This window comes from Vanellus vanellus (genome assembly GCF_965231255.1).
Source record: "Vanellus vanellus genome assembly, chromosome: 13".
Lineage (NCBI taxonomy): Eukaryota > Metazoa > Chordata > Aves > Charadriiformes > Charadriidae > Vanellus > Vanellus vanellus.
In genome coordinates, this window is record NC_138918.1 from 349893 (window position 1) to 362163 (window position 12271).

The 12271-nt window shown below is 57.2% G+C and overlaps 1 protein-coding gene across 2 annotated transcripts in view; it reads left to right on the forward strand.

Moving 5' to 3' along the window:
• The window catches only part of DPYSL3 (dihydropyrimidinase like 3), a gene marked incomplete at its 5' end in the record, with an annotated part of 40160 nt that overhangs the window by 10400 nt on the left and 17489 nt on the right, over positions 1 to 12271 (forward strand). Inside the window, 2 exons of one of the 2 annotated variants that reach the window (XM_082490108.1) lie at positions 4755 to 4814; positions 12001 to 12089. In XM_082490108.1, coding sequence (XP_082346234.1) covers positions 4776 to 4814; positions 12001 to 12089 — 128 coding nt within the window. Of the gene's footprint in view, positions 1 to 4754; positions 4815 to 12000; positions 12090 to 12271 lie in introns of those variants that run through there. The other variant, XM_082490107.1, reaches the window with a different exon arrangement.

Here is a 12271-nt window from a genome sequence, read left to right on the forward strand (position 1 = left end):
GGAGGAATGAGGGATCTGGACCATCACAGAGCCTCTCGGCTGCGACTGGTAGCAAAAGCCCGTGATGAATGCCATGTCTGCATCGCCAACTGCCCCTTCCCACCTTCCTCTCCCTCTCTGGCCACTGTCGCACTTCAGTGTAGGTGGAGGTTAGGAGTCTTCTACAGCAGACTAAAGCACTCTGGTGTCAGGCCTGTTCTTAATTCCCTCATGTGGACAGCGCAGGGTAGTCCACAAACCTCAAGGTGTCCCCAAGCCACTGGGTGGAAACCGATATTTTGACAGGGATGTTGCCTCAGTGTCTGCTGTGGGCACGCTGGAGGCGCTGTGGGCTCCTGACGGTCAAGGGCAGTCCCTTTGGGGGACTCCTGCCTTTCCAGAGCCTTTCTTACGTTATGTGAAGCATCATCTGGAGCTGGCTCACGAGGATTTTGTGGAAGGCATCACCTTCAGTCCAAAGGAGAAAGAAAGGAATGGCCCTGAAATCGCTCTGACTTCTCATCCTTAATAAGACTGCAGGTAAATTCTGGCTTTACCAGTTACCTGCCCTAATTGATATCACCAGTTAGGACAGGTGATTGAAATCATGTGGTGATCCAGACGGAGTGCGGTGGCAGCAACACCTACTTGAAAACATTCAGTGCTGACCTACAAGTTTAGTTTGTTTTGGGCTGCACATCTGCTGCTGTCCCTCCTTGTTTCCACTGCCAAAGCCCTGATGTATGTTCTAGCCAGGAGAAAACTAAGCAGAGTTGCTCCACTGTGGAAAAACTTGTGTCACTGCCCCCCACCTGCCTCCTACACCGTGTGTCTCCTGCTGCCTCCTGGCAAACCTCACGTGCGTCCAGCAGGAGCAGCTGAGTTTCGGATTCCTCCCTGTTCACATCTGCTCCAGAGTGGGAGTTGGAAAGGATGCAGAGCTCCATGTTGCCTCTGGGAGATGGTGTGGATGGTGGGAATGGTGCAAAAGCTGGTGTGGTTGTGTTTCTCAGTAAGAGGGCCAGTGGGCTCTCTTCCCAGTTCCCTCCAGCTCTTGCTCTCCAGTTGAACATCAGAGGTTGGGAGAGCTGGAGCCAACAGCACTGAATAGCATGATCGCCAAATGCTCGTGAGCACTCATCGCTTGGAGCTGAACTCCCCCATAGCAGTAAGGGTGACCCCATGGATCTCAATGGGAAGGGGACAAAGAGCGTGGAGGGGGAGCCACAGCTCTGGGTCAGCAACACCCTTCCTCCAGGGGCAGCACACACCAGCATAAGAAAAGCTTCTCTGAAGGTTGTGTGGTAGAAGTTCCTGGTGTGCTGGGGTAGGAGACACCGTGTCCTGCCAGAGGTTCCATCTGGAGAGGGTGCACCATGTGCCGTGGTTCTGTCCCTTGGATTCCCTGAGCCAGAGATAGCTCAGCTCCTGATAACTCGTTCGCTAGGAGAGAAGAGGGGATGGTTTTATGCAAAGAATACTTACGGGGGGGAGGAGACAGCATGTGTGGGGATGGACTGTCCTGATGGGTCTGCTGAACATTACGAGATTTGAGCCCTGATTATTCCATGGCTGGTTATATTCACTGAACCTCAGTTGTGCCGGTTGGTGAGAGCCGTTGGCCACAGATGCGTTGGCCTGGTGGGATCTGCTTGGGGTCTGCTTTCATCCTGTGCGCTGGCGCTGGGTCAGCAGCATCCTGGTCTGTGCAGACGGGTGTTGAGCCTCCTGCGGAGCGGCAGACCACAGTCAGAGGTGGGTGCATCCTGGTGACAAAGTCCTTGCAGCAGCACGTGCCTTCTGCTCTGCGTTCGCACCACTGGTGTTCTTTGTCGTGCTCCTGCCACCCATCGTGGCCGTCCACAAATATCTAGTGCCATGTTATCCCTGTAGGTGTTCCTGAGGAGGTTATGAGCTGTAAGAGTATTGCCATTTTTAAATGACTTTCAAATTGACCATGCTTCTCGTTGGGGATGTTTTGAAGCATGTGAGTAACACTTCGCTGACTACACCTGGAAGAGGTCCTATGGAAAAAAAGAATTATCTTTTTCCATTTTGTATGTTTTGGGACCAGGGCAGCATGTTTTACTGTGTATTTGCGTGAGTGTCACATAGCAACCAGGAGGAACGCGCATCTCTTCGAAAGAAGGGCCTGAAGTCACCGTGGCTGGCCAGCATTCAGGGGGCTGATGCAAGCTCAGCTCTTGGAAGTGTCCAAGAGCTCAAGTCAGCAGCATCTGTCTGCGTAGTCATTTATCTATTATTAGCTAATTAACTGCTACTTTTTCTGTGACTGACTCCAGACAGAGTAACATGGTACCACCCAGCATGGGCATACTCTCAACCTTTCTGAAAAATGGGCGAGTGAAGTTTCAGGAGGTTTGGCGATAGGGGTTGAGGGTCTTTCTCACACCCCAGCCCCAGCCAGTCTGATTTCAGTAGGGACCGGGACCTGTTCCTGAGGCATCGCAGCATCGCGGCAAGAACAGTGCGGTCTGGTACCTCTCCTGCTCCCCACACGCCCCGTGGTTGCGGAGGCTCCGGCACAGTGCTGTTGCCCCGTTCCCATTGCGGTGCTTGCAGACGCCTCTCTGCCCATGGGTCCACCAGGGGGGGAAGGTGTTCAGCCCCTCTCCTGCCGACTGCTGGGGCGCTCACGGGCTGGGTGGGGGGGAGGGGGGGGGTGGCAGGCAGAGGTGCAGCTGGGCCAAGCAGCCCATGTGATTTTGCAGATATCCTTGTAGTCCTGGCAGTAATAAGTAGGTTATTGAGAAGCTACTAACTTTCACTTTAAGCTGGTGAAAGCTTTTTGGGTTTAGAATAAATATGTGACCGGTAAAACTTTCTAAGAGCTTCAGTGGAGGTACACACAGAATAACAAACTCAGTGAGTAATAAAACCTTTGGGCTGGGTTCCTGAGCCAGTGGAGACATCAAAGCTGGTGGTAATGGAGGGCTGCCATACCAGTCTGTGTGCGTAAACCCTGCGGCAAGGAGAACGGATAATTAACACTATTGAGTGTGACCCTCCACTGAACCCCAGCAGCAGAGCACGAGCTCCAGACAGTCCATGCTGCGATCGCCCACTTCAGAGCTTTGTAGCAGTCAAAGTTGGCCGCAGCACCAGGGGTTGTGCTATGAAGATTGCTTTGGTCGTGCATGCGCTGGTGAGCAGAGCGCTCTTTGGGCCCCTGCGGCCATGGCAAACTGTCGTTTGGTTCTAGTTCGGAAAGCAAACTGAAGGGAAGGTTGGGTGTTGATCATCCAGGTCAGACGGGTTGTTTTTCTAGCAGGAGCTGGAAATCGGATTTACAGCAGTGTCTGCGCCACATGTGACTGTAAGATTTGGGAGGATGCACCACTGGCTGCTGCCCGGCAGCAGGATCTGTAGGAAGATCTCACTCATGGCGTTTGGAGCTCTGTGCGTGTGAGGAGTTGCTGCTGGCCTGGGAGAGGAGGCGAGAATCAGGCCCGGCCATGGCTGTGCAGGGCAGCGGACCTGCCGGCAGCATCGTGGATCGCGTCAGACGGGAGAGGGTGGGCAAGGTATTCCCGTCATAGCGCGACTCCAAGCTGGCCTAGTCCTGGCCCGCTGTCAGTGGGGGTCCCGGCCCCAGCGGCGTCTGTCTCGGCACATGCTGAATGCTTGTAACCGGTTCCACCGTTTAAACCTTCCTACCAAGATCACAGCTGGGGAAACACAGAAGCCCTGAGTGCTGCCAGCACTCGTGGTGTTTACACAGCACACAAGATTCCCAGAGTCAGATGCATGGGGTGTTGTTTTGTTTTTTTTTTAATGTTTCCCATTCTTGTGCTTGTGAGAGAAAGTTTGAGGTGATCCAAATGCACTCCAGTGGTACCAAATTATCCATTCTTTTAGAAATCTTTTTTGGTTTTACTCATTATCATTACAAGGGAAAGTTGCAGCTTGCGCAAAGCCCAGCTCGTGCCCTGCTCCTGCGGTTGCCCTCTCTGCGGGCTGCGCCCCGCTGCAGGCCCATCCCCGCACAGGCTGGTGGTGCGGCCCCTCCGCAGCCCCCCAGCCCGGGGCTTCCCCGGTGGAGGGGCCCGGGCCTGACGGCTGTGCCCGGTGTCGGCTGCCGGTGGGCAATGTCGGTACGCAGCACCTGGTGCGGATGCCCAGCACCTGCCGTGCGGTGGGTGCTGCTCGGTGCGTGGGGAGTGGTGCCCGGAGCCCGGTACCCGGTACGGGTGCACTGAGAGCAGTGACCGGAGCCCGGTACCCGGTGTGTGGGGAGCAACGCGCAGACACTGGTACCCGATACAGGTGTGCGGGGAGCGGTGCCCAGAGCCCGGTACCTGATGCCGGTGCACTGAGAGCAGTGACTGGAGCCCGGTGCGTGGGGCGCGGTGCTTGGAGCCCGGTAGCCAGTACCGGTGCAGCGAGAGCAATGATTGGAGCCCGGTACCCGGTGTGAAGGGAGCGATGTGCAAACGCTGGTACCCGATACTGGTGCACGGGGAGTGGTGCCCAGAGCCCGGTACCCGATGCCGGTGCACTGATAGCAGTGACCGGGGCCCGGTCCCCGGAGCGATGCGCAGACGCCGGTGCCCGGTACCGGTGCGCGGGGAGCGGCACCCGGTGCCGGTGCCCGGTGTCGGGGCGCCCCCTGGCGGCGGCGGGCGGCGCTGGGGGCGGGGCGGGGCGGGGCGGCGGTCCGTCCCCGGTGGCGGCGGGCACGGCGGGCGGCGGGCGCGGGCTGGGGCTCGCCTTTGTGCGGAGCCAGCGCGGAGGGCAGCGCAGGCGGCGGCGGGTCGGGCCGGGCGGGCGGCGCCATGTCGTACCAGGGCAAGAAGAACATCCCGCGCATCACGGTGGGTGCCGGGGCGGGGCGGGGCGGGGGGCGCCGGGCGCCGGTGCCGAGCGCCCCGCGGGGCGGGCGGCGGTGCCCGAGGCGGTGCGGTGGCGATGCTCGGCGCTGCGGGCCGGACCGGGGCGGCGGCGGCGCGCAGACAAAGAGCCGCGGCCCGTCCCGCCGCCCGCGCAGGTGTCCCGGCGCCGCCGGTGAACCGGGGGTGGGCAGAGCCGCGTCCCGGCGGGCTCAGCCCCGGCGGAGCCTCCGCGGTTGCCGGCGGCACCCGCTCCCCGGGCACTGCCCGCGTCCCCTCCCGGGGCGGCCTCCCGCAGAGCCGCCTGGCCGGGCGGGCGCGGTGACCCGCCCGGGCGCGGACCGGACCGGCGACCCCACGGCCCGGCGGGGAGGGGGCTCCCGCTGCCGTCCCGCCTGCCGGTGCCGCGGGCGGCCGCTGCCGGTGCGCGGCGGGTCCGGGAGCGCGGGTCCCCGCTGTCCGGAGCGCGGGCGGGGGGCGCCGCGGGTGGTCCTCGGGGCCTTCTCGGGGCCGCCGCCGCATCCCGGGCCGTGCGCCCCTCCTGCCGCGGCGGCCCCCGGGGGGCAGAGCCCGGCCGGCGGCGTTCCCCTGGGGGTGCGGGGAGCCCCGCTGCCCCCGGAGCCCCTCTGTCCCGGCCTCTCGCCGGGGCTTCCGTGCTCCGGTGCAGCCTGCGCCTTCCTCTGCCGGGCGCCGCTGCTGTCCCCGGCCCTCCCTGAGCCGTCTGCCCGCGGCTTTCTGCTGGGGAAGCAGTCGCGGCTTTCATCTTGCTGATGGCTTTCCGCTGCCTTCGCAGAGCTCTTGTTTTCCCTCCCGAGGACAGCTTTGGCACCTTGAAGAAAGAGGAAGAACAAAGCGCTTGAGGTTCATTATTCTTTTTGATGTACAGATGTGAACAGAATGCTCCCACAGAAGCAAAGAGATCATTAACCACTGTAAAGAGAATTCCTTTGTCAACCCAGATTCGATTGCTTTAATAAGCAATTTTACCGCTTTACACATCTTGCCTTTTCTGTATCCTTAGACCACCATGGTGACAACAGCATTACTGCTGCAGGTGGGATTTCTCCCATTCTCTGGGGCGTTTCCTACAAGGACCTCTATGATACACTCTACTGAAACGCAGGGCTTGTCCCCACTCCTCTCAGATCCAGCAGGAACTGTCTCACCTCAGTGGTAACAAAATCTCACAAATTGCTTTATTTCTCCATATTAAATGCTTTCCTCAGGCTGCTGAAGCTGAGAACGCTGCAGGTGAGCAGTGTCTCTGTGGCTGACGTTACAGGTAGCTCTCTCCTCTGACTCCTGCAGCTTGGTGACCACCCTCCGGGACCCACTTGCCGTGTTCTGCAGCGTTGTCGTGTCCTGGTTGGGGTGGAGGGGATTGCTCTGGAATTCTGGCCAAGTGACCCGCACATCCCGAGCCCGTGCTTTGGGGCCCAAGGGAAGCAATGGAGTGGAGTCAGGTGTTGAGTGGTCTTCTCTGTTTTAATGGAATAGCAGAAAGAAAATCTCAGCTGCGGTGTCTCCCCTAGAACAAAGCCTTTTCTGTCCCTTTCTGCAGATTGTGCCCTCCCCCTGGGCATTGTTTTGATTATTTATTCCTCCCTCCTATAGACTTCTGCCCCAGAATCTGTTCCTGCATGTCAGGACACATAGTGACTTCTGGGGGTGGCAGGTTGTCAGCCGAGCTGCCCTTGTTCCTGGAGAGGTTTTTGGGACTGCATTGTGCCATTAGGATATAAGATGTCTCAAAGACCTTTAAAGAATCTAAAGCATCACAGCTGGGGGGAGGTCTGGAGCACTGGGAGCCACCTTGTGCTGGCAGGTAACTCGCCTGTAGATCTCAAAGCCAATAGCAACGGCTGTGCCCGCGGCCGAAGGAAGCAGTGCCTCTCTTGCTTCTGTCGCCTGAGCAATAGGCAGCTTGGCTTTTGTGAGGGATGTACTGGAAACTTGAGTGATTTTACTTCCTGACAGCTGTTGTTTGAACTGTCTAGTAGTTCTGGAGGTGCGCAAACACTCCCTCCTGGTTCCTCTGGTACTCAACAGTGGTGCCGTCAGAATTCATAGTTCGTTTCTGTCAATAACATCTGAAAACTCCCAGTTTGCCTATTGTATCTGTTTGCAGCTATTTCTGTTCTTTTCTAGGACAGCCGTTTTAGTGGAGAAGCCGGGAGCACGAGTGAGGGGTGCCTGTGTTTGTGCAAGACAAATTGCAGTGGGAATTACTCCCAACCTGAACGGGAAAAGCCCGGTCAAAAGCTACGTGTGGCAGGGAGGACTGTAGCCATTGAAGGAAGATTGAGAAGTGTGGGCATATCTGTTGGTTGCAATGTGGAGAAGACACGGGAAGGGGAGGTTAGCTCAGTCTTTTGGTTTGCTTGGCGACTGCTTCATCAGCTTGGTGTGGAAGCGTTGCTCTTCACTGTGCCTCAGGCTGTGCACAGCGCATCAGAGACCAGAAGATGTAGTATTACTTCCCAGATGTGTGCTGGTGCCGGGGTGCCCAGCTCAGGAGAACAGTAATCTCAAATCTTATGTGCCTGTTGAGAGGCTTTTTATTAGTTCCTGTTGTTTGGAGATATAATGAAAGTACTTCCCCTCCTGCTGTCCAGGGTATGTTTTCCTATTCCTGCAGAAAGACAGGTGGAAGACTAAAGTGGTGAAATGCCTTGCCCTGGTTTCACAAATTAACTGCTAATGGAGCTATTGGTTGAAGCAAAATTGCCTAGACTTTGTGCTTTGGTCACAAAAACCTTTCCTGTCCCAGGTAGACCGGAGTTCCCGTATTTTTCCTTGGTGTGAGCTGTGCCTATCCCCTTCAGCCACCCTGTCACAGCCCACGAGCACCATCTCTGACATCTCTGGCACTCCTAAAACCAGTGTGGTCTGCACAGGGGTGGCTGGAATGTTGGGTTGGGTGCAAGTGGGGACAAAAGCCTCAGTTGCTGACTGGACAGATTTTGGTAAACTGGCAGCTGTCAGTATGGCATTTCTTACCATGGCCGCAGGCTGTGGGGAGTCAGGAGTGTAGCTGGCGGCTGGGCGTCCGCCCCTGTGGTCCCAGCCAGGGGTTTGTCCATGCTGCCGTGTGCTGCATTAGTAGGAGGAGACATCCAGCCACTGATGAAACACCATTGCAATTAGTGTCTCTTTTTTTACAAGGGAAAGAGCACTAAAGCCGTACACCTGCTTCCATACCACCCTAATTATGCCCTTGTGGTTTGTAAACAAGGTGAGCGCTGTTCTTGGCTGGATTCGGCAGCCTTCTGGGAGCTGCTGCCTCCCTTTCCCTCGGCAGTGTCACACTGAGAAATGTTAAGAGACCCCCTCATATTTTGGGATCTCAAATGATCAGATGATGCTTAAGAGCATCAGGAGCAGAGTGTGGGTGCGAGGGAATGGGTAATGGTTTTGAAAGCTTGATCCCAAACTCCAACAGGCGGAGAGATGGGGAGTGTTCAGCAAAAAGGCTTCCCAGCCGGGCAGGGGTGTCGGGGGCTGCTGGTGGTCCCGCCGGGTTTTGGCAGAGCTGTGCTGGCAGGATGCTTCCAGGCTTGCGCCGCAAGGGCAGCGCCTGTGCCTGCGGAGACGGATGCTCACGGGAGGTACCACACCGGTGACAAAGGGGCTGTAGCTGGCGGCATGGAGGCTTGTGGAGGCACAGCCAGCAGTGGGGATCGGGCCGGCAAGCCCGGTCTGTGCCAGCGGTCAGGGAGAGCTGCGTGCAGCCACGCTCTGCGTGGCACCGTTCGCTCACGCTGCTGCTTCGGCGTGCCGGGCCCTTTGCACGGAGGCTGGCCCGCGCTGGGCAGCAGAGGCGGACGGCCTCCCTGCCCTGGGCACGCTGGCCCGGTCCCGCGGCGCTTCTGCTCGGCCGGGAGGAAAGGTGCTCCCTGCAGTGCTGCCGCGGCTGCTGGTGCGGGAGGGTTTTTCCATCTGCTAACAATGGCTGATGACACAGCCTGACACGGGCTGGCGGGGAGACGTGGTGGGTGTGGAGACACACAAATGAGCCCTGGCAGGGGAAACAGTGCATTTATTGTAATCTGAGGCTGCTCTGGCAGCCTGTGCTGCAGAAGCCTGTCTATTAAGTCAGACTTGTTTCCTCGGAACTGCTTTATTCTCTTCCTTTCTTGTTGCCCTGCCTCTGAACGTCTGGGTGCACTCCTGAACAATGCCAGAGCCTGTGGAGGTGGTGTCGTTTGGATTTTACTTATTTTACTGTATTACATTTTTTCCTGGTAGTTGTTGTGGGCGCCGATGCACCCTTCTCCCTCTGCCGGGCGTGGGGGGTGTCTGGCCGCGGGGCGCGGGGCCGGCGCGAGGAGCGCCCGATGCCCTGAATGAATGCCTTGTTCCCGCTCCAGCCATTTGGGACCTCGCGATGTCGTGTGTGGACAGAGCTAGCACTGAGCGGCCCTTCACATCTGCCGCAGAATGACCGTTTGTGTTTGTGGGTAGGCATATTTTCTGAGTTCATATTAACAGTTTATTCAGTAATTGTCAAGTGCTGCAGTCCCCTACGCCTGCGCCGCCTGTGCCTGTCTGCCTTCGCCTTCTCCTGTCTGCTGCGCAGGGGGAGGCAGGCCACCATCGGCATTTGCTGCGCTCTCACACTCCAGTGAGATTGAACTCCAGGGCCTTCGGGAAAGCAATTTGGAGAGGTTTAACGGGTATCGCCGAGACAAAAAAAAACAGAGGTCCAGTCATGTTATTGGATCTGGGCAAGTAGGCTCTCTTTTTCTCCTTGTGCAGGCTAGGTGGAGCCAAGGAGGACCTGCCAGGGCACAGGGGACTGGTTATGTGGGAGAAACACTACGTGCAGCTCACTGAAACATAAAACGAGAATCTTCTTCCTTGTGTTTCTGACCGTGGCCCTGATTCTTCCATAGCTGACGCCTGATGCTATTGCTTGGTAGTTTCTATCCACATTTCTTGTAGTGTTACTGAAGTACTCATCATTTGCATCCACGGGACCCATGGCTCCGCTGCTTGACCCCTGTGACTGACAGGCTATAAGCAACCGCTGTGGTCACACTTTGCTCTTTTAGGGGTTTCTGAATTTAAAATTACAGTATTGTTAGTGACAGGACAATGGGATAGACACAAAAGGAAGGGCAAGTGCCCTGTGCCTGCGGAGGAGGAGAGTCAGTGGCTCATCAACAGCATCTGTTTGTGCTCGGGGTCCTCAGCCCCAAAGCTGAGCATCGCCTGTCCTGTGCCCACTGGGGAGAGCCACAGCGCGGGCTGAGAGCTGGCATGAGGACCTGGGACTCCCGGCCAGCGTGCACCCGGCGGTCCTCCTGCCCTCCTCGGGAGGAGAGCTGCACTGGGAGGTGGTCGTGGTCCCCGAGTCACTGGTCAAGGCTGGTGTCTTTGTGTGCTGGCGGTGATCTGTTAAAGCGAGCTGTTCAAAGGACCTGCGTGGGGAGGTCTGTGACCACCAACGTGTCCTTGCTTCCAGACCCCCCCATAGACAACAAAGTTCTGCCAGACCCCTGCGCTGCCGTGTTAGCTTAGGGCAGGGAGAAGGGGAGCTGACCCCGGCTCTGCTTGTGGGGGAGGATGGTGGGTGCCACGGGAGCAGGGAACAGCTCGGCCGGGAGCTTTTCCTGGTGGGAGGGGAGGCTCCTGAGCAGCGTTCGGCTGCGCTGAGAGGGGAAAGTAAATCCCCGTCGCTGGGACTGGGTCTGCTGGTCATGGGTACAGCCTGGGAAGCGAGGAGGGACCGTGGCTCTTCCCCCTGCACCAGCGCTGAGCTGCAGCCGGGGTTGAGCGCGCTGCGCGTTCTCATCCTTTCCCCACCCAGTTTCTTTGTCTCGACTGTGTGTGGATGAGATTGCAGTAAAAACGCACACCGGTCTCGGGGCTTTGGCTGCCGCAGGCTGCAGGGACACGGGGGGATTCTCCCGCATCCTTCTGTTGCAGGGGGGAAGCTGCAAATTACCACCGCTGTGGTGATACTTCCAGAAATCACCCCAGGGGCAGCGAATGAAGAACAAACCCGGTTCCCTGTAGAGGAATGAATTGTGCAAGAGCCCTGCTGAAGGCTCTGGTCGGCCCGGTCCAGGCTGGCTCTGTGGAAGGGGGATGTGCTCACATGCCAAAACCTGGGCTGTGGGCCTGGGGGGGGAGCAGAGAGGAAAGTAAGGGGAGCTTGAGACCTGTAAGGTGGTTGGAAGCATTTTAAGCAGACAGGAGGATTGCATATTCTCTGGAACAGCACTGTCGGCTTATGTCACCCGAATACGCGGCAGCCACGTGTGAGGTGAGGCTGTTTGCCCCTGTACTGCCTGCAGCTGCTCTTCAGGCTTGTGCAGGTGGAGGTAGAAGAGCCAGATCTCGGCCTTCCCGGTTCCTCAGGACAGGGTCTGTTCTTTCCCATCAGTGGATGCTGGGTTGCCCAGGTCCAAAAGGGTGAATATAGGACGACCATAAGAGCAGTTCTGGTCCGGGTGCTCTCCCACCGCCCAGCGGCTCTCCTTCAGGGAAGGCTGCTGGCCACTTCAGTCGGTAAAAAGGAGAATAGAGCAGGTGGTAAATGATGAGATGGGAACGCAGTTCTGTGCCTCCTGGGTCTTGTGTAGACCTGTGATGTTGTGAAATGCCTCAGAAGGACTACCCCGAGCATCGTAGGGGAGGGATGGATTCCAATAGCAGATGCGTCATCGTCAGGGCTGCCTGTCCTGTTGGTGGTCTTTGCAAGGTGGTAACAGATGAGAGAGAGAGAAATTTGTCTTCTCTAATGCAACTTATTTTGCATGGTATTTGGGTAAGATTTAAGGCCACGCCCTTAGTGACAAACTCATATGTGGCTTGTGCTGCCTGCAGGTTCATGTGCATAATGGCCTGGCGTAGGAAGCTTTTTTGACTTCTGTCTATATATTTTATGGAAGCACATTTGCTGTGTCCCCAGTGCCTCTCCTTTGTACTCATTCTGCCTCGGTGGTGTTTCTGACAGCACCCGTTACATTCCGAAACAGCCCTACGAGTATGTTTTTTTCCCATCCTTGCTCTTGTCCTGTTGTATCAAGTGTCGGTACAGATGAGAACTGCCTGCAGTGTCGGCTGTCGGGGCGAGCTGGCTGGTGCAGTCGCGGAGCACCAAGAAGGGCGCTGCACCGTGCGTTGCCTGCTACTGACAGCTGCTGTGTTCTTCCCTTCGCAGAGTGATCGTCTCCTTATTAAAGGAGGGAGAATAGTCAATGATGACCAGTCATTCTATGCTGACATTTACATGGAGGATGGCCTCATAAAGTAAGTATGGGACTTCTACGGTGTATTATCTCCATCTCCCCTTAAATCAGCTAGAGGTTGGATGGTTATTGGCTTTCTGTGGGTGTAGTCTGTACCCAGCTTGCCAGCCAGTAAAACTTGATAGCCCACTCCGGTTAGAGGCTCAGCGCTCTGCAGTGTGTGTGAGCACGTGCGTGATGGCC